General features: G+C 41.5%; 1 protein-coding gene across 2 annotated transcripts in view; it reads left to right on the top strand.

The window, feature by feature from the left end:
* The window catches only part of LOC147150553 (SH3 and multiple ankyrin repeat domains protein 2-like), a 239698-nt gene extending 218446 nt beyond the window's left edge, over nt 1-21252 (top strand). For both annotated transcript variants that reach the window (XM_086024819.1, XM_086024821.1), the window contains one exon: nt 14018-21252. In XM_086024819.1, the coding sequence (XP_085880945.1) occupies nt 14018-14549 (532 nt within the window). In that variant the 3' untranslated portion in view covers nt 14550-21252. The remainder of the gene's footprint in view (nt 1-14017) is intronic.
* The last annotated feature ends 312 nt before the right edge of the window (nt 21253-21564 follow it).

Below are 21564 nucleotides of genomic sequence, written 5' to 3'. Positions count from 1 at the left end.
AGAACAGTAACCAAGTCCGAAATGAACAGTCAGTGTACAGCAGGCGTGACGCTATGAAGCGGTCCAAAATGTCCAATATGGCTGCGTAAAGGCTATGTCATTGTTTTGATTTCGCCATAAACCTTTTTTCAGCACTTCAGATGCCATTGATTTGAGCACTTTTATTCCTTTTACACACTGACTAATCGAATGCTGGAAAATGAATTTTGACCGGTCTGTTCCTTTATTGCCACTCTCCATTAAGATGAGTGTGTTGTAAAAGAATGAATCATGAATAATGCATAGGAGTGTTTTGTTTTTTTTCATGACTTTGATATCAGTGTTTCTACTACAATAGTTATGACAGCTTTCATCTTGTGGTGCTGGTTGGTGAACACATTGATTTATGGTTTGTCGTTCATTTATGTTATCGTTCGTTTATGTTCGTGTTATGTTCATTATATGTTCGTCATTGGTCAGTGGATTCAATATGATTTGGTTCTCAAAGTATACCGGCCGTTTGCATGCAATTCTTGTCTAAACTGAGGGTTATCGGTGGGTGACTAACGACTACTTAAATGGAGCCAAAGCCTTTGATATCAGATGGTTTTAGTCGGCAGTCCTGTTTCATCCAGAGACAGGACTCTGTCTCAATACCAGCAATTAAGATGCTCGTCCACTTAAAGTGGGAGTCAACCCAAACATATAGTTTTTAAGAATATGTTCTATACAGGCCCACTAGTTGAAAGGTGGAATTCTGATTATTATTGAGTATGTGCATATAGGTTAAGCAGGAAAATCCACCCGTTTTTAGCCATCTCAGGGGGCGGCCATTTTGTCAGTTCTGTCGACTGAAAATGACATCACAACTGCTGAGGGCTCAGGTAATGACCAATCACAGCTCTCCTGTTTTCTGAAGCTGAGCCATGATTGGTCATGCCATGAGCAACTGTAATGTCATTTTCAGTCGTCAGAAGTGATAAAATGGCCGCACCCTGAGATGGCTATAAAGGGGTGGATTTTGCTGCTTAGCTCATATTCCACAAACACAATATTAATCAGAGTACCTTGTTTCAACTAGTGGGCCTGCATAGAACATAATGTATTCTTGAAAAAAAAAATGTGTTTGGTTGACTTCCCTTAAAGTCACAACCCGTTGAAGTTGCCCCAACTGTCTAACGGTAACCCCAACCCAACCCTAACCCCCTAACCACCGGCTGTGGCATATCCAAAGCATTACAGGTCTCTCATTGCACAGTCAAAATATTGCACAATGGGTGTCATTTTATGTGAGTGTAGTTTGAGGGTATATTGTCTGATGTAATTAATTCAATAAAGTCGCTGTTAGGCTGCTCTGATGAACAGGTCATGTTCAGTTGTGAACCCTCAAGCAGTGTTGAATATCCTGGCAGAGTCCACCGATTGCTTGTTATCTGTTGTTTTCGTTTGTTGCTCTGAAATAATGATGTGGTTATTTCAGTGTTTAAAACCTCTTGATTTACACCACTGGGGTCTCCAATTATCAGCCTCCGGACTCTGAGGATTGGGGGGGGGGGGGGGCGGTAAATGAGCTATAGCATGTGGAGAGGGTCGCAAGGCAGTTTAGTGAGAAAAGATGGTAAGAATGTCTGCGGTTAGCGAGCATCAGATGGTGACAGTGGCCTCATGTTAAATGTTCTACAGAGGGTATAGGTAGACCTGCCTTCATGGCTGTCGAACAGATGGCAACATACAAACAGAAGATGGCCTAGATTCACACATGGCCGGCCTCTCGCGCTCTTTATTTTACTCTGACTCGCTTCATCTTCGGCTCACTTGCTATTGTGCACAATCTCCTGCTCTCATTCTTCTTCGTCACTGTACTGGAATGAACCTCGGTAGGAGTGGTAACATCCCTTTTTCCATCCCTTCGGATGCTGATAGGGATTTTTTTTTCTCGCTCTATCTTTTTTTATCCCTGTCTCTTAGCCCCGCAGACTAAATGTGCGTTGGTTGTGCCTGTGGACGAAACGGTTGCCAAGCAACCAGCTGATGAGAGCAGCCTTGAGGCCTGCAGTGATGTCAGCCTGAGTTGGAGGCACATTTGCACGTGTTAGTGAGTGCATGCGTGCGTGCGTGCGTGAGCAGGAGGATGGCAAGCCTAACCCACAGCAGAGTTCAACATAATTTTATTCAGCTCACGTGCCATGCTGCTTTAGTAGACCACCATTATGTAACCGAGCACAGCCGAGTGTGTGAGCGCATGTGTGTGCGTGAGAGAGGGAGAGAGAGCTCTGACTTCTATTAATAAATGCAGCATGTGCATGTTCACCAATGAGTGTGACCCTTTATGTGTGAAGCGGAGTGTGCTGGAAAGAAGCAAGGAGTCGTAAGAAGTGTAGGCGTGGTACAAGTGAGGTCTCCCACCACATCAATATAGCTTTGCATCAGTCAAGGCCAGGACAGGACTCCATCTACTCAGTTACTGCTGTGCCTACAGTTATTCTTTCATTTTCATACAAATATTTATTGTAAATATGACTTAATTTCTGCGTTAGCAAGTCGCTGATATTGTAGTGGTACACACACGCCTGAGTTGTGTGCGGGCAGCGTGGGATCGGTTCCCGCTCAATGACTGTGTGTGCCCTGACTGGCTGGCGACCAGTTCAGGGTGTAGTCTGCCTTTCGCCTATAGTTAGCTGGGATAGGCTCCAGCACCTCCCCGCGACCCTTTACAGGATAAGCGGTGAGGAAGATGACACATGACACATCCTGCTTTAGCTTGTGGTGTAGTGATAGTTTTTTTTCCGACTGACAGTTTCTCACAAAAGTGAGTACACCTTCACAGTTTTGTAAATATTGTTATCATTTTATCTCATCAGAGGACAACACTGAACAAATGACATTTTGCATGTTACAATGTAAAGCAGTCAATGTACAGCTCGTATAAATGTACTGCCCCCTCAAAATATATCAACACACAGCCATTAATGTCCAAACCGCTGGCAACAAAAGTGGAGACACCCTTAAAGACACCAATCACGGCTGACCTTTTTTCTGAATCTGAGCCGTGATTGGTGGTTGTGAGCAGTTGTGATGTCATTTTCAGTCGACAGAAGACAAAATGGCCGTCCCCAGAGATGGCTAAAAACGAGTGCATTTTGTTGATTAACTTATAATGTCATGTCATTTTCCAAACCGCTTATCCTATACAGGGTCGCGGGGAGTTGCTGGAGCCTATCCCAGCCGTCAACGGGCGAAGGCAGACTACACCCCGGACTGGTCGCCAGCCAGTCGCAGGGCACACATAGACACTGTCACTGAGCGGGAATCGATCCCACGCTGCCCGCACACAACTCGGGCGTGTGTACCACTACACTATCAGCGGACCTTAACTTATAATGCACAAATGCAAAATTAATCAGAATGCCGTATTTCAACTAGTGGGCCTGCTGGGAACATATTCTTGAAAAAAATATGTTTGGGTTGACTTCCGCTTTAAGTGAAAAAGTTTCAATGTTTTGCATCACAACATTTTTGCTTCAGGACAATATCCAAGTTGACTTAATTGGTCTGAATTAGACGTTCTCTATTTACTGCAAATGTATCTTTGTTCATTTATCTATGCCAGATAAACCGAAACAGGCAACAAAAATAATGAATAAACGCTCTGGTGGATTGGATGGCATTAACCTGTGCATCCACATTTTCTGACATTTTTGTTTTGTGGTATGATTTTTTCTAATGTTGGCTAAATAAAGGTTGGGATACACTGCTATGAACAAAATGTCGCACGGAATACATCGCTAGTTTGTCATTTGCAAAATAATGGTATCCACTCGGGGAAGGTCATTGTTCATTATTTGGCGTTATCAAGAGTGTCTTGGAGTTGAGTAATAATTGAGTCACCTCCTTATTGAATAGAGGATTCAATAGGAACGATTTTAGATTCAAGAATGATCGCTTTGATGAAATCGGGAAAAAGACAATTGCAACATGCAAGATTTGTGACTCAAACATGAGAGCGACATCTCCAGTTTCCTTTCATCTGTCTGACACATCTAAGATAGTGCTGTGAACCTAAGCTAGCTAGGTTAGCTCAACAGTTTAACTCGTCACGTCAACTTCCAAAAAGTGAATGCCTTTCATTTATCTTTTACACCCACTAATTAGAGAGAGGTAACAGACTGGCACCAGAATCAACATATGTAGCTTTTAAATCTTTGGCATGTTTACTCCTACATTCAGCATATTTCAGTATTTATCACCACATTAACAGTATGCCACTCATATAAATGTTAGTATGAAAAATGACATACATTCCTGTAAATAATTTAAGTGTAGACATTCATTTTATAAGTTAAGTTGTTTTTCAATTCATTTTTAGAGATGTAAATGTTCATGTAATTTTTAGAGATAATGTACTTTTTGTAGTATGATCAGTGAAAAAAAATGTATTATCACTCCAGCGTGCTGTGACTGGGCAAGATTTTATGACTTATGATTTGCTTGAACCAATGACTTGATGACTTGTAATGACTTGACTTGCTTGAATTTTTATTTTATTTTATATATATATTTTTGCCAAGATGGCATACAGTGCCCCGCCGGTATGGTCGGCGACCATCTTGATATTTCGGCTTTTTTTTTTCTGTTTTTGGTGATTGGTGCTTGATTCATCGACTCTCTTCTGGTGTATGATCGCCAATCTTTGTTGGACTTACGATGCAGTGTTGGAGGTTCGGGTGCATTTGAGCATGGTTGGGAGAAGACGCCATCGTGGCGGACCTTTTGCATGTCCCCGCGCTCCCATCATGGTGGAAGCGGTGCCGCGGCAAACGCAGTGGCCAGCTAGCGAAGCTGAAAAGGGAGCCAAAACACGCTTCGTCCCCTGCTCCGTTATGGCGCATTCGAGGCCCCATTGACTCCTCCTTGCTACCGATCGTCGGCTGTACGAGGACCTTTGGCTGTGCTGTCATTAGCGCGTCCTCAGACGTCGCGTGGATTGTCAGTTTCTCAAGGAACTTCCCAGGTCTCGCCAATCAGAGGAGCTACGTGAGCCTGCTACTCCCACAAGGATAGCTTTGTTGAACACCCAAACGTTTATTCTGAGGGAGCTGTTTCTTTCCAATGACTTGGATTTCCTCTGCCTGACGTAGACTTGGACTGGCGCCGGTGAGTGCAGTGCGATGCTTTAACTATTACCGCCTGCATGTTCTTACTTGGACGCTCCGAGAACTTCAGGTTGTGGTGGAGGAACGGCGACTATTTTTAAAAACAAATTTAAATGTAAACAGTGTATATTCGCCACATCATTCACCAGCTTTGAGGGCACTCTCTTTGAAGTTGCCAGTGCCGTCACTGTGCTCTGCGCTGTAATTTACCGTCCTCCCAAATACAACAAGGAGTTTCTGAATGACTTTTCGAATCTTCTTGCCGAAATCATGCTGATATATGATCACATCCTGCTTATGGGCAATTTTAATATGTGTGCTGTCCTGAAAAAACATTGGCAAAGGACTTCTTAAGACCCATTGACTCTTAATTTAGTGCAGTGCGTGTCTGGCCCCACTCACAAACAAGGACACACTTTCGATGATCTTGTCCTGCTTTTGGTCTATCAGTCACAAATCTGAAAGTGTTGGACAATGTGCTTTCTGATCATATGACTGTGCTCTTTGATGTAATGTTTTCCAGTGCTGTCAGAGCTACTGCTAGCGAGCGCAGGTGCCGGGTTTTTAACCCCATCACTGCTAGTCGGTTCTGTGATGGCTTTGATCAGCTTTGTATTCCTTCTTCAAACACAGAGCACTTGGTTACACTCATCTTGTTGTTTTATATTGAACTCTGTGGGGCACCATTTAAAAATATGCGGCCAAAAGTTAGACTGGAGCCATGGTTTAATGAGAGTACTCGTGCAGCTAAACAGGATGCCGCAGAGCTGAACGCAGGTGGAAAGGAGACAGGCTGCAGGTCTCTTATCAAATACTAAAGAACTGCTGGCGTCGTTACCAGAGAAAGGTGAAGGAGTCCAAGAAAGACCACGTGTCACGTCTCATTCAGGCAAATCGCCATGATCCACGTGCTCTATTTAAAACAATTGATTCTGCACTTAACCCCCAGTAGCCAATTTGCACGGACTCGTCCCCTGAAATGTGCGATAGGTTCTTGCAGTTTTTCATTGAACAGGTTGCTACAGCTAGGGCTCTCGTTTCGAACGACACATTTGACCCCTCTGTCCAAGTTCCTTGTTCCGCAGTGTTCGATTCCTTTGAGGCGGTTTCCTTGGCATTTTTGAAGGATGTGGTTTGCCATAATAAGCCATCTGGTTGCCCTTATGACTCCGTTCGTTCTCACTTCTTTAAGGAGGTTCTTCTGAGTATTGGTGAATCAGTTTTGGCCTGTCTTCTGGTGTAGTTCCAAGCTGCCTTTTATTTCTAAAATTTTGGAAAAAGTGGTTCAAAGTTAAAATCTTTCTTGGATGAACATAATGTCATGGAGGTTTTCCAGTCAGGTTTCAAGATGATGCATAGCACAGAGTCAGCCCTGTTACGTGTTTTGAACGATATCCTCCTGGCAAATGACACTGGAGACTATGTATGTCTATTAGGGGTGTAAAGGTACGCTAAATCACTTTTCGATTTGGTTCAGTTTCTTGGAAACTTCTTTTCGGTATATTTTCGGTACAAAAAAAAAGATTTTTTAAAAAAATATGTTTATTTTGAAGAGATGACAAGTAAATGGTACATTTTTTTGGGGGGAAAAAAATAAAAGCGAACCATTTGGGTGGCATTCTAAGAAATTACACCAGAATAAAAAATACACCAACAAAGATCTCTTAATTTAGTAAATTATTAAGACACTGAAATCTTTAAACACTCAGCAGCAAAAGCCTATGACACACCTAAGTATTCAAGTTAAAATCACGTTGTCATTACAGTACATGTATACACTTTTTGTGATAAAAAAAAATACATACAATAACAGTTATAATTATTGCTAACTGAATTAAAACAGTTTTTATAATGAAATACAGTAACTTTAAAGTTAAAGCTTATATCGTGCAATACCCAACATTCCCCACTACTGTAATACCGTGCAATACCCAACATTCCCCACTACTGTAATACCGGAGTTTTATTTTTATCCAATGCTGTTCCTTACATTTCACTACAGCACTGCAGCACTGTCACTTACTTGGAGTATTTTTCCTCTGTACTATGTACAGGCTAAAATTAGTGTTCCTCATACTTTTTATGTATGTTGGTGTGTATATACATGTGTATATACACATGTTACTGCGTATATTTACATCGCGTATATTTGATCCTGAATGTTTGCCGTTAATGTTAATATATTTTTCAAGAATATCCAATCACGGCTGACCTGTTTTCTGAATCTGAGCCGTGATTGGTCATTGTGAGCAGTTGTGATGTCATTTTCAGTCCACAGAAGACAAAATGGCCGCCCCCAGAGATGGCTAAAAACGAGTGCATTTTGCTGCTTAATTTATATTCCACAAACTAAAAATTAATCAGAATGCCTTGTTTCAACTAGTGGGCCTGCTGGGAACATATTCGTGAAAAAAATATGTTTGGGTTGACTTCCGCTTTAAGTGTACTACGCTGCTTTCATGAGCATGAATGACGGCTTGGAGAGATTTTTATGCTCTAGAGATGTCCCAGACAAGGAGATACTTCACATGCAAAGTGATAAGGTATGCACTAAATATTAATAGTTAGTTAACAAAACAAAATTGTAATCCACCTTTTTCATCATCAGTGAAACGGGCATCCACTAGAGGGGAAACTATGCTTGTGAGTATAATGTTACCGGCAGGGAACGCACATGAAAAAGAGCACTCTCCAGTGTTGTGCAGGCTGTAGTAATGGTGGCTCCATGGTATCGCAGAAGAGAACAGTGGTCTTTCTTTTTAAAAGAACCCAACACAACACATCAGTCGGTACTTGACCTGGCTAGGGACGATTACAGGGACGGACGAAAACCCACTTCCGTCCTTTCTCAGTCCGTCCATCCTTTAAAAAAAAAAAAAAAAAAAAAATCTCCAAAATGGGTGTCCATCCTTGACGGAATGGTCATCTCTGCATTTTTCTATTCATGAAAAGTAAATTTGTTCTTATCATAATGCTGATGATTATGCTAATACCAAGTTAGATAGTTGTATCTTTGTTTTACACTCATGTTAGGATATTGATGAGCTGCACAATTGGGTGCTAAAGATAGCATAATAGTGTACCATATTAGCTGTGGTGGATGATAAATTAATGGTAACCAGAGGGTATTTTGAGCGATATGGGCTAATTTATTAGTATATTTTGGCTGTATAGCGATTAGAGCTGTGCATCTCTCCAAAAATAAGATGATTTTTTGAACATATCTTATATAAAATAAACCAATCAATAAATGGCACGCAATACGATTCAATACATTTTCAAGTAGAACAATTTGATTCAGTGGGATTGCAATTCGATTCAATATTGTACGGATCAGTTTGAGAGGGTTTTTTATTATATATAAATAATTTTATAATAGGATTTAATTCAGTACTGTAAATCAAAGAGATTTATCAAAGTCTAGAAGTGTATTTGTAGCATTTGTGATGCTCATGTCAGGGGTGTGCATCCCTGCAATAAAAGACAATTTGTCTCAATGTCTCGATGTATGGGGTGCGATATGATTCCAGGATTGGACATTTAAAAATGGAATGATTCGAGTTGGTTCAGTACACTTAGATGAGCTTAACATTGGCACTTATATAATAAGTTTGCATGTAAAAATGACATCAGTACTAAAATGCCCCCAACAAAAGACTGTAGTGATTTAAGGGCTTTTTTTGTGATTAGATTTACGACAAATTGGTCCGTCCCCTTTTGGAGCTCGGCTTGTTATTTTTTCGGTCTCAGCGGTCTACGTCACAGGAGGGAGGCAAGCGCGGTAATATTGCTCGCTTTGTCAGTTCTGTTGTCTAAAACGGCAACCGATCGCCACCAAAATGCAAATGCACATTACTACTCTTGTCCACTTCAACCTGTGAAAGTATAAAAGTGCTCTGCACAATAATTTGCATTTATTGACTTAAAACGTGATCTCATCATGATCACCTCCACAAAATCAAAAATACCGTGGCGATTGCTCCTCCACTTTCACAAGCTCAAGCGGACAAGAGCATGAACGCGCACACGAACCCCGACTGGTTATATTTATATATATATTTAGCGACGCTAAACCTGTGTCAACTCTCGGGAGGCAGACGGCGACTGGCAGTGGGCAAGCAATCAGGCAAGCATGGATCTTTAGACCTCATCGAACAAGCGTCAAAGTTCAGAGAACAAAAAGTTCACCATTTCGGCTGTTACGTTCCAAATTGGACGGCACCCGACTCTTTTGGCCCCTGCCACGGGTGGCGAGCCCATGAGAATTCTGCAGTTATTTTAAGTTATATTGTTGCTCATGTGGCGGCACGGTGGTCGACTGGTTAGCTAGTCCGCCTCACAGTTCAGAGGTTGTGGGTTCGATCCCGGCTCCGGCCTCCCTGTGTGGAGTTTGCATGTTCTCCCCGTGCCTGCGTGGGTTTCCTCCGGGTACTCCGGTTTCCTCCCACATTCCAAAAACATGCATGGTAAGTTGATTGGACACTCTAAATTTCCCCTAGGTGTGATTGTGAGTGCGGATGTTTGTCTCTGTGTGCCCTGCGATTGGCTGGCAACCAATTCAGGGTGTCCCCTGCCTACTGCCCGAAGACAGCTGGGATAGGCTCCAGCACGCCCCGCGACCCTTGTGAGGATAAGCGGTATGGATAATGAATGAATGAATGAATGTTGCTCATGTTACACATTCTATTTTACAGTTAATGGTCTGAAAAAGGTACAAATGAAGAAAAGCAGAAATCGACATTTCAAAATCTTTAAAATGAGGACTGATTGCTTTCATTCCACCCTCCACCACCGCCCTAAACAATTGATACAAACATTGAATGAAGTTGACATTTTCATGGATAGTGTTTGCTCATTTAATTTTAGATTACAGGTATGCCATCCTCAAAGTGGTATCGTTATCATAGTGGTTTACATAATATATATAAGTAATTGTCTGTTTGTAAATCACAAGTGTTGGAACTTAAATGGTGTAAGGAACTGAAGAGATGGACATAGTGATGGACATAGTATTTATAACCATTAAGTTAAACAAGCAAATAATACAAATAGCGACAGAGTCTGGGAGGGCATGCATTTTCATAGTTATATGAACAAATAAAAACTTAAATAGGGATATTGGTATATTATTACATTATGGGTGCGGTTATTGCATTTGCAAAGATTTTTTTGTTTGTTTGTTTGTTTGTTTAGTATGCCTAACACGTAATAATCAGCCAATAATCGAAGACGTTTTTACGTTATTGGCCATAAATTATTGCGTTATAGGTTTGGGACTCTTATTATGTTATTGTTCAGTTATTACATTACAGGCATATTACATTAATAAACGGGCACATTTATGACATTATGGGTCATTATTACGTTACGGTCTGTTGTTACGTTATGGGTTCCTACAGAGCAGAAGGCAGACAGATGGCAGTGACTTGTCAGTTCATTAATGCATCATGTTCTTCTGTGCCTCCTATCTCATGCGTGTGTGTGTGCGCGTGCGTGTGTGTTCATACATGAAGTTGATCACACATTTAATGTGGTCTCTAATGTCCTCTGTCACCATTTCATCCATCCTACATGATTTCCTGTGGAGAAGCTGGTATTGAAAAGCGCCCAACTTAATCCCGTATAAGTGGCCATGCACCTCAAATGGCCCAGTTCCATTTTGGCAGAATGACCCTCTTAGCCCCCTTCACTTCCCCTCAGGCTGTTCCATATGATCCAAGCAGAGAAACGCTATATCTAGGGTAGATGTAGCAAGCTTCTGGGAACAATAGGAAAAAAAAGTCATTTTGACTGTGTGAGGGTCAGATTTGGCCCCTTTTATGCCCTCAGTGTTTCTCTCCCACCAAAGTCAGACATTAATAGCACACTTAGGGCTAATTTACTAAGATCTAAAATAGCGGGCACTAAATTTCATGTTCACTCATTCTAACCCAGGGGTGCCCATTACGTCGATCGCGATCGACTGGTCGATCGCAAAGGCATTGTGGGTAGATCGCCAGCCCATCATCCGTTCTCACAACTGTATTGCTACGTTCATGCTACGTTCACACCAACTGCGTTGGGAGCGTTTCTGGAATTTGAATTTAGAGTTTGAATTGGAGTGAATGTAGTTCGCGCGGGCGGGCGCGGCGCGAATGATGCGTTTGGAGCGGTGGGACGCGGAGCGAAGCACCGGAAATCCGCCCATTCGCTGTTGTGCAAACCTCCATATTTAAAGAGGGGTTTGTGCTTTAGGTAGCGAAATTGAATTGAAGTGATGAAATTGGAAGTAGTTAGTGGAAGACAAACAAACATACAGTTTTACTAAGTTACATTGAAGAAATCTATCAGTGAGTGGGTCATGGGACCCCCACACCTGGGGTCAGTTTCACAAAGTTGATTCATCAAACTCTGAGTCTAATCCTGAAGTTTGAATTGATCTACTCTGAGATAGGAAACTCTGAGTTTCCGGTTCCAGAACAGCTGATTTAAATTAGTCGGAGTACCTTCACCTGGAGTTAAGCGCGTGCACCACAACTATGAAAAGACACACTTAACAGCTGATGAAATACAAAAACGTTGTTCAAAGAGACCTCGGCATAATCTCATGGTGTTAAACTGAAAAAAATGATGGTTGAATTTACTCAATTATATTTCGTCAGGTGGTTGCATAAAATAAAATCATCTGGAGCCAGATACATTTTTGAAGTAGATGTATAGTCTCCTTAAAACAATGTATCTGGATTCAGATGATTATCTCGTGCAATTCCGTTGAAGGAATATATAATTGAGTAAATTCAACAGAAACTTATTTCAGTGTATGTAGATGATGGACTGTCACGTAAAACGGTACCGCTCAAAAAGATAATTTTCTTAAAATGCTGAAACGTCACTGCGTGGTCTGATCTCCCAATGACTATTTAATTCTCTGCGTAGTAATGCTGCACCTTCATCCATGTACGGGATCATTAACATAAGGACATGTCACGTTTGTCTACACTTACACAGAAAAATTGGGGTGTTGAATTTACTCAATTTTATTTTGTCAAGTGGTTGCACAAAATAAAATCATTTGGATCCAGATACATTTATTTAGTAGACATATAGTCTTCTTTAAAAATCTTAAACCAGATGTTTCGTGCAACCACTTGACAAAATAAAATTGAGTAAGTTCAATGGAAACGTTTTCTCGATACTGTGCCAAATGGACTTCTCATATACTGACAGAACTTACAGCAAAACTCACCTGCGAACGGACTGAATGAAGAAATGAAATGGAGTGTGTGGCTCTGAAAGAGGGCGGAGACAGAACTCGAGGATCATTGAGATGAACCTGGTCCTGACCAGGTTACTTTCAGAGAGTCTGTTACTGCGGTAACTGACCGAGAGCTTAAGTTATGTCTTTCTGAAACCGGCTACAGTTACCCCTCTTTCTCCGGTTTGAGTTACCTCCCTTCTTGAAACGGAAAAGGGTTAGCAGACTGAGTTTTCAGAGAAAAAAAAATTCCCCGTCTATAGCAGGGTGGACTATATGGACTATATGGCCTGTGCCCACCCAGGCCCACCCAGTGAGATTCATGAAAAATATATATACTTAAATTTTTTTAGTAAATTATGAAATTATTTTTGAATTAGTGTTTCGTTGGTTTTTTTATTTTATTTTATTGAATATTAAGAATGGCATAATTGTAGTTGTCTAAGGCAGTGTTTTTCAAACTCTGTGCTGTGCCGCGGCACACTTTACTACATTGTAGTACTCTTCCATGCCAGCAGGTGGCAGCAGCAGCAGGTAGCTAATTGTCTTTGTTTAGAGACAAGTGGATTAGTGACGCATGTTTATCCAAACAGGCCCATGTTTCACACTGAATATCAATATGAAACATTATAAAACACGTTTTTCTTTGTGTTTATTTAATTCCTATTCAAGACGTTATAATATAACATCATTCTTCAATGTTAACAATGCTTATATAAACAATATAACACTTATATTGTTAAAATAAGCTTCTTTTTTTGTCACAATTTCAGCTGGTGGTGTGCCGCGGGATTTTTTCAAAGAAATAAATGTGCCTTAACTCCAAAAGGTTTGAAAAACACTGGTCTAAGGAAGATCTAAAATTTTACCCGTCATTCGTCAAGCGTCAGCAAAACGGGCGTCCGTCAGAGACGGATAGACAGATCGGTCCTTCACATAGACAGAACGCCCAGCTCTGTACGACACTATCAGTCAGTTACTACATTGGCAGTGATAAACATTGTTAAATGAATATGCATTATCATCTTGCGATGACAAAATCATCAGGTGTAAGCCAGTAACAAGGCTTGACCTCCTTGCAATTGCTGTCCTGTCCTTAACTGTTTCAGCCAACAAAGAATGTGTGTACACTGCCATCTACTGCTACTTTTGTAGCATTACATTGAATAAATGTGTTGATGATCCTCATCCTCCTATCGTCTCGGTGTATCATAAACTGTATTTGATCGTACGTCAACAAAAGCAGCCTGTATAGCATTATTCAGAATAAATTGTTTTAGTTACATGTTTTCATCGGTTTCTGTTTTCTTCCATATTTTCTTTCGGGTGGAATGTATCCTTTCAAATATAGATATAGGTTCACTGTTGAAAATGTAATAAGCATTCATATATTTTTTTATAGATTGTGAATGGAGTGGACTAACAAACTTTGCACATCTGTATCGGTTTGTACTCTGCTGTTGGAAAAGATCAAACTCACACAGGAGAGCAGTTTCAATGGCACAAACTGCTGTACAGTTCAGAGATGAATTGATTGAGTGCAAAGTGTGGTTGCTCTGCGATCATAGCGACATTTGGGGTGCAAATAATATGAATTTAGTCAATCTCATGAGCCCTATGGTAGCCTGTCACCTCCTCTCTGCTCCCGCAGGCCCCCGCCAGACGACTCAGGAATGCGGAACAACGCTGCTGCTGCCGCCGCCGCCCTCGCCTCCACGCCTCCGAGCAGCCTCCCGTCTCAGACACACCCCTGCAGCCCTCCGGACTCCGCCTCCTCCCTCACCCCCTGCTCTTCGCTCCCGCCCTCGGTGTCACCCACCCTCACGGATGTCTTCGGCCTGCCCACCCCGCCCATGGGCAGCGGCGGAGCGTACAGTCTGAGCTCGTCGTGCGGCGGGAGCGGGAGCTCGCGTTCGCCCTCGCCGCTGACTCTCATGCAGGCGGTGGCGGCGTCTGGCAAGCCCTTCGCCTCCAAGCCCGTGGAGCTGTGGAGCAAGTACGACGTGGCCGACTGGCTGGAGAGCCTCCACCTGGGAGAGCACAGAGACGCCTTCCTGGATAATGAAATCGAGGGCGCCCACCTGCCCTCCTTGCAAAAAGAGGACCTGATCGACTTGGGCGTCACCAGGGTGGGCCACCGCATGAACATCGAGAGGGCTCTCAAGCTGCTGCAGGACAGATAAGCCCAGAGGACAGCGGAGACGCCAGGCGGCGGCTCCACTTTGACCAATGTCTTCACAGGACGTACACTCCAGTCACGGAAGCTTTTGTCCGAGTCGATGCTGCCTCTTGCCTTTTTTTTTTTGTCCTCTCTCGACCTCACCTGAGCACCCCAGTGCAAGTCAGCCTCCCAATCGGGACGCGGGGAAGAGAGGAAGGTGCTGGGTGACATCAAGGGGAGCGAGAGAGAGGCCAGGATGAGCGACGCTCTCTGGAACAATGTGGAAGTCGTTTATTTCACGCAAACACCTGCGCTCATCCGACTGCAGCTTTGGAATACTCCGGACCTTTTCCATGCGCCCCACGTGTGGCGACATGAAAACCAGCTGAGCTGGTCTTTTTTTTGTTTTTTTCTTTCTTCTTTTTGATCCTTTTCTATCTTTGCTAGAGAATAACATGAGAATATTTCTTCACTAGAGTCCTACCGGAGTTATATTTCTGAGTGCATCTAAGGTTGTAGAGAAACACTTTTTGGTTTTCAGCTGTTTTTGTCCAAACCAGAACAATTAGCTCACGTTTGAATTTCATATCTGGTGACCACAAGAAGCACACACTTAGTGCGCACAATTCCATGAATAGGAAGACATTGTCTTCATAGACATGCACACATGAAGCATGGATATACACACGCTGTCACAGCAGTCGCCTTCTCCCGTGAGAGTAGAGTGTGGATCGAGGTGGTCGTCGGAGCCTTGGCTCCTGCAATGGTGGCGCCAAGCCAGCCTCGGCGTCGCCAAAGGCCAACACCATTAGTGATGACATTCAGCGCTTCTAGAATGCTTATCGTTTTGGACGTGACTTCACCTGGGTGAAGTCACGTCAGCTTGACGACCGATGACAAAAGGGCACCTTGTCCTCTCTTGGTGTGTGTGGTTGTGGTTGATACATATTAAGGACATTCCCTGTTTCCTACACTAATTCCTTCCACTGAGCAGCACTGTGAATCCCTGCAGTGTTGACCTCCACCACTCAAAGTTGAGTTCAATAGACATCTTTCAAGGAACAGTTTGACTGATTAGCTGAAGGCTAGAGGAGATGCATTTAATTAAAGAGGAAGTAAAATGGAAAGCAACTTTGGGGGAAACGATTTATTACAGTTCAAATTTGTGTAGGTCCAGAAGTATTTTAGTAGAAAAAGAGTTTTGCAATGACTTTGCAATCACACATTTGATTCACAATGAAACAATCAAGATGTTGTTGAAGTGTAGACTTTCATATTTACCAGTTACCATTTTGGTCATTTTTGGGATAGCACATTCAGTTTCAGGGAGTCAAAAGTCTTTGGATTCACAAGGTAATCATTATTATTGTTATTTTTAGGTGTGTTGCATTCCGTTGTTACTTCAAGAAAAATGAAGCCGATAAAAGTTTGTAGGCCTCTTTGGTATCCATTTGGTATTTGGAGCTATTGACTTGATATCCAAAGAGATCAAAATGCAAGGAAGAGTCCAAAAAACAACACACATCTACAAAAAAGTGATTGGAAGCCCAATCAGCAGTTTTAATAAAATCAGGGAGGACAACTCAAGTGCATGGTGGCAGAATACGTTCTGTGGTGAAAAACAGTATTCAGAACAGAGTCAAAAATACACATTCTCAATAAGGAGATGCCCTCATCTTAAGCACAGTTGATTTAAATATGGGGCAAGGTCGGGGTGCTTCGATCAGGGTTTTATGCTGCCACTTCCGATACCGATTATCCATGAGGGTGATCGCCGATAACGATCAAAAGAGCACATGTTCCACAAAAAATCGTCTGATCACAATGAATTAGAACACGCTTAGTGCAAGACACTACTAGCATTCATGCATTGGACCAACAGATTTGATTTATCTGTCACTCATGGCATCAGATTTGTTAGCCACACAAAACCACGGTCAACTAAACCTAACAGCACATCTTAAGAAAAAGAAATGTTGACATAATGTAGCTTAAACCTGTCAAACTGAATCACTTTCCCTCGTCAATAGCTGTTTTAGGCCCCAAAAAATACACGTGTTTTTTTTAAGGTGTACAATAGTGATATACAAGTGAAAGCCCATTTCCGATTTCATTCATATTAATTTGAAGTAATATATATTAAGTACAATTAAAATTACTTGTAAAACAATAAATATCTGAGTTATTTGTAGTCAAATCAAATTTTCTTTAATAATCACGTTGCTAAAGTTACTGTAATTAACTTAAATGAATCATTGCAGTCGGTTTCCTCAAACCATTTCAGTTGAACAAACTCATCGGGTTTTACAGGGTGTCACAATGATGAGAAAGGAAAAAATGGAGACGGGAATGAACAGCACATGACCCAAGGATACCACATCAGGCATTAAGCCTGATAATAGTTTGTTTCCTGGCACTGGCATGTACTGTTATAATGTTAACAGTACAAATAGCTTACTGAGCTATAGTGCTATACACTATTACATATCCATCCATTCATGTTCTATACCGTTTGTCGTCTTTTGGATTATGGGTGAGCGGGAGCCTATCCAAACTGGCTGTTTTTGGGTCATACACAAAAATGATTAAATGCCTGTCTTTACATCTTTGAATTTTAGAATCACATCAAAATATGAAATGGTAAAATGGGACATAAATGTAGTTTTATTTCAACATTTGTTTGGTCGAGTTTGTGAGTTTGGTGATGAGCCTTCGCAAATCTGGTCAGGACGTACGGCCCCAGAACGGGTCACTGATAGTGTAGTGGTACACACGCCTGAGTTGTGTGCGGGCAGCGTGGGATCGATTCCCGCTCAGTGACGGTGTCTGTGTGTGCCCTGCAACTTGCTGGCGACCAGTTCGGGGTGTAGTCTGCCTTCGCCTGTTGACTGCTGGGATAGGCTCCAGCACCTCCCCGCGACCCTGTATAGGATAAGCGGTTTGGAAGATGACATGACTGGTTCTGATTCACTGCAGCTAAACATATCTTCTGCGTCAGACATAATGTATAAAGCTAAAAAGAATAAAGTTTCAAATACTGGAATATACAGTATCACTTTTGATCTGGCTGATGATGCATCAACCATTTGATGGATGGTAGTCGTGGTCCGGACTGATTGTGGTGGCTAACAAGCTAACCTAGCTGTGATAATGCTCCTTGTAAACCCAAACAATTAAAATTACAGTCTCCATTTTGTAGTTTTGATCAGAGCCCAAAATTGAAATATCAAAAATTATGATTTTTTTTTTACATTATTTTGAAGAAATAACCGAATAATCACTTTTACATTTTGATTTGTGATTATCAATTGTAAATGGGAATAACAAATGTTAGATGCACTGGAAGTGTCATGTCTCGTTACACTTACTTTTAGACAAATCCATGGTGGTTGTGTGTATAAAGGCAAAACTAAAGTTTATCATTGACCAAATACTTCTGGACCTAACTGTTAAAGAGTTGTGTAGCATTTATTACAATGGCACTATAGCTATACATTTAATAGTTAACCTTTTTCAAACACAATGGACACAGTTTTCACGTGATATCGCACCACTTCTGCTCAAGCACTTCCTGATGAAAGGTACCGTGGTAATTATTTTATTTTTGAACGTGTGTGATCATAGACTTGTGCCAAACTCTCACAAGTGAGCAATACAACCATAGCTATTCAAGCAGTAAAGGCACAGCCAGATTGCTAGCGAGTAGAAGCAGTAAAACACACCGTGAGGAGGACAGAGGCTGAAGAGTTGGTAGCGGACTCACTTTATTAGATTGATGTGCTAGTCGACCAGAGCAGACCGTGACCGTCAACAGTGATCAAGGGATAGAAAACTGCTGCAGCTCCTCCTTCACAAGCCCTGTCCACACACTAACTTAACTACTTTTTTGTCATTCGGATTGAAATCATTCCGAATGGAGACCTCTAGCCACCCGTTTACATGTGACATGATCTATTCCGATCGGCCGTTTACTTGCCCCACCCTGTTAATCTGATCAGCCGTGTTACAGCCGTGTGACATGCAGAGATCGATGTAAACATCACGTGATTTATCAAGATGGAGTTCATTCAGCTATTTAGCAAATTATTCGCGATTGTTTTAACACCTTTATTAAAGAAGCATCTTGAAAAAAACAAGTTAGCAGTACTTTGAGACAAGTTCTCTCGTCGCAGACAAGCTCGTAAATCGCTGCCATTTTAAAGTGCGCATACAACGACGTCACGTCATTTTTACGTCAACAGAGCATGCGCTACCGGACGCACCGTGGCTGTTGCGGTTGAACTGAAAGGAATACAATTCTGTGAATCCGAATGGAATATCCATTTGGATTCGGCATTTTCATTCCGATTGGTCATTTGGATCCTTTCTAATCAGAATACCCCGGAAAAATAGGCGAATGACGAATTTCTCATTTTTTAGTAAAATGCCCAGCTCTGGTGGATTACTTTTTGTAGACATTTTGTCATATTGAGCCAGGTGGTGAGTCCTTTTTTACGCACATAAAAAAGGCCAGGAAGAGCCAAAAGCCAGTCTGGCTCAGGATTTTTAAAGAGGTGGAAACATCATAAAATATATATTTAATTATGATTTGATTATACACAGAGTAAAAGCAGCCCTGTGTTACCCGTCTTTTCCTTGAAAACTACAATTGTGTAATTTCATGATTGCAGAACTGTCAATTAGAAGAGTATTTTATTCATCTGAATCCAGGATTGAATCTTCCTTTAATCATCTTTTTCATTTCAACTAATGACATATACGAAACCAATATAACTTTGTAACTCAAAATGTTTTTTCATATTTATACAAAAGCTCTATTTAGACTAAACGACATCTTCATTTTGAGGAATCAAGATGGTAGTAGAAATAGAAACGTCTCAAGATGACTGACCTTAATATCCACTGTAAATGATGCTGCAATAAGATATTTTTCAATGGCGTGGAGCCAAAAAGCAAAATAGTAAGATGCACACACTTAGTAGAGGTTTGTCTTGAGAGATAAACAGTATAAATATTCCTCTCTGAGGCTGGCTCATAGCTTGAGACTTGCCTGGAGTGGTTGACTGTCACAAAGTATCCCTTGTCTGCTTCAGGGTTTTATGCCGAAAGAGTGTTATAACACGCACATACATTACATACACTCGCTTATCTGCCCACCGACCACTGCAAGAAAACAGTTGACACAGTTGTTTTCATCCGCTTGGATTAAACAAAAGGATATAAAGTATTGTAAGTGGATCGCTTTTTGTTATGATGGAACTGCCATGGTTACTGACTGCCATGTACAAGTCCAATACAGGGTTGAAATGTACATAAGAGTGTTTTAACAGGAGTAAGCGTCTAATTGAGTGCATGTATAGAAATATGAAAAGGCCTCGAGCTGAAACAATCTTAGGAAGGTTCCCTTCTGACCTGACGGCCAAAGCAGCGCCCCATCGTCCCAGTGAGGATGCCTTAAATAAGGTCCCGGGTCCCTTTAGTTCCGTTCGCTACGAAGCCAGTTCTTTCGGAGAAGCTGGCAAAGAGATCTACGGTAGTTTTCAAGATTGTTTTTGATCACGCTGAGCTGCGATGGCCTCGGAGGAGGAGTTGGATGAAAGCGACAAACGCTCTGTGTTCTGTGAACATTAGCGGCCGAGAGGCTGGCACGGGACAACGCTGCTATAACTTATTTTCAAACAAACAGTGACGTGTCAGCAGGGGCCGAAAAGCACAGTATTTTTAAACATTTGTATAGAGTTCTATGACATTTTATAGAGATTATCTTGAAAAATATGTTCGGCACTGGTGTGTGGATTTGCCAAATACAGAAATATTAAATAGATACAACCGTAGATATTATCATTAGACTTCTGAGTTTTGTAAGAAGCAATATTTATTCTGAATGAATCTCCTTTGTTGTGTTTTATTTTCCCATTTTAAAGTGACATATCACATTATGCTTACTTGTCTGTATTTCAATGAGCTGTTGCCTAGATATGCAGTCTACTAATGTGGTAGATTTCAGATATGTTGGCCAATCAAGTGACCACAAAAACCAGGTATCTTCTGACCGCCACTTGCCTATCTGTCATTTAAGAAAAATCCCTGACTCAAGAGAGTGCAACTTGTGTATTTGGAAAAAAAGATATCAATCTGTACATTTTTAATATGTCTGCTTGGCCACCTTAGTGGGATACTCAAACGACAATGTACACGTACATAAGTGCACCCAAAACAAAAAAAAACACAAAAAAAACGATAGTTGTGGCTGTTGTTGGTCAACAGGTCACTAAACAGTGTTCTGTGTGAAAATGTAGAGCCGAGTAGATGTAGTAAGAATCTTTTAAGAGTGTCACCAGCTATGTTTAGGACAAACACCACCACTTCCACTGCCCCCTTTGAACGCTGCTCCCACTATTCTCATTGTTCAACATTTGGCTAACCCTTTCTGTCTTTTTCTTAACATATTTTGCCTTCATTATTAGATTTTATTCTTTGTTTAAGTCTTGATATAGACTAAGCTGTTTTCAGTAATTTGTGAAAAAGACTTGTGTTTATGTTTTTTCTATGTTGCTGTAATTTTGTGCTTCAAAATCACCATAGAATCAACTAATTACTGAAATGAATAGAGAGAATTTTCCTGTAAGTGCACTCTTCATTCCCTCCCGCCCCCTCAAATCCTCAAGAATTCTTGTATGGCAACCAAAAGTCACTGTAAGAAATAAATATAACATTGCACTAGAGTTGTTGTCCTCTCACTGCTTACTTGTTTGTGTGGGCATGTGATGTCACTGTGGCCCGCCCGGCACGCTGGGGACACAACAGATCGAGATAAATGAGGTGACATCAAATATACAACGTGGACCTGATCGTTGCGCCTACACAAAGTGAACATGGAATACGAAGGTTGTCTCATTTTTGCACCTTGAAAAGCTTCATCTTTCTTAGGAAGACCTTCGACAAGTTTCTAGAGTACATTGTGAGAGTATTCTATTGTAGTTAGGGAAGTCCTGTAAGAGATGAGCTGGACACCTGCATCCAACAGTTACTGTGGT

This window comes from Filicampus tigris, chromosome 3 (genome assembly GCF_054856515.1).
Source record: "Filicampus tigris isolate MCC_2025a chromosome 3, RoL_Ftig_1.0, whole genome shotgun sequence".
Lineage (NCBI taxonomy): Eukaryota > Metazoa > Chordata > Actinopteri > Syngnathiformes > Syngnathidae > Filicampus > Filicampus tigris.
This window is presented reverse-complemented; position numbering and strand designations above follow the sequence as displayed.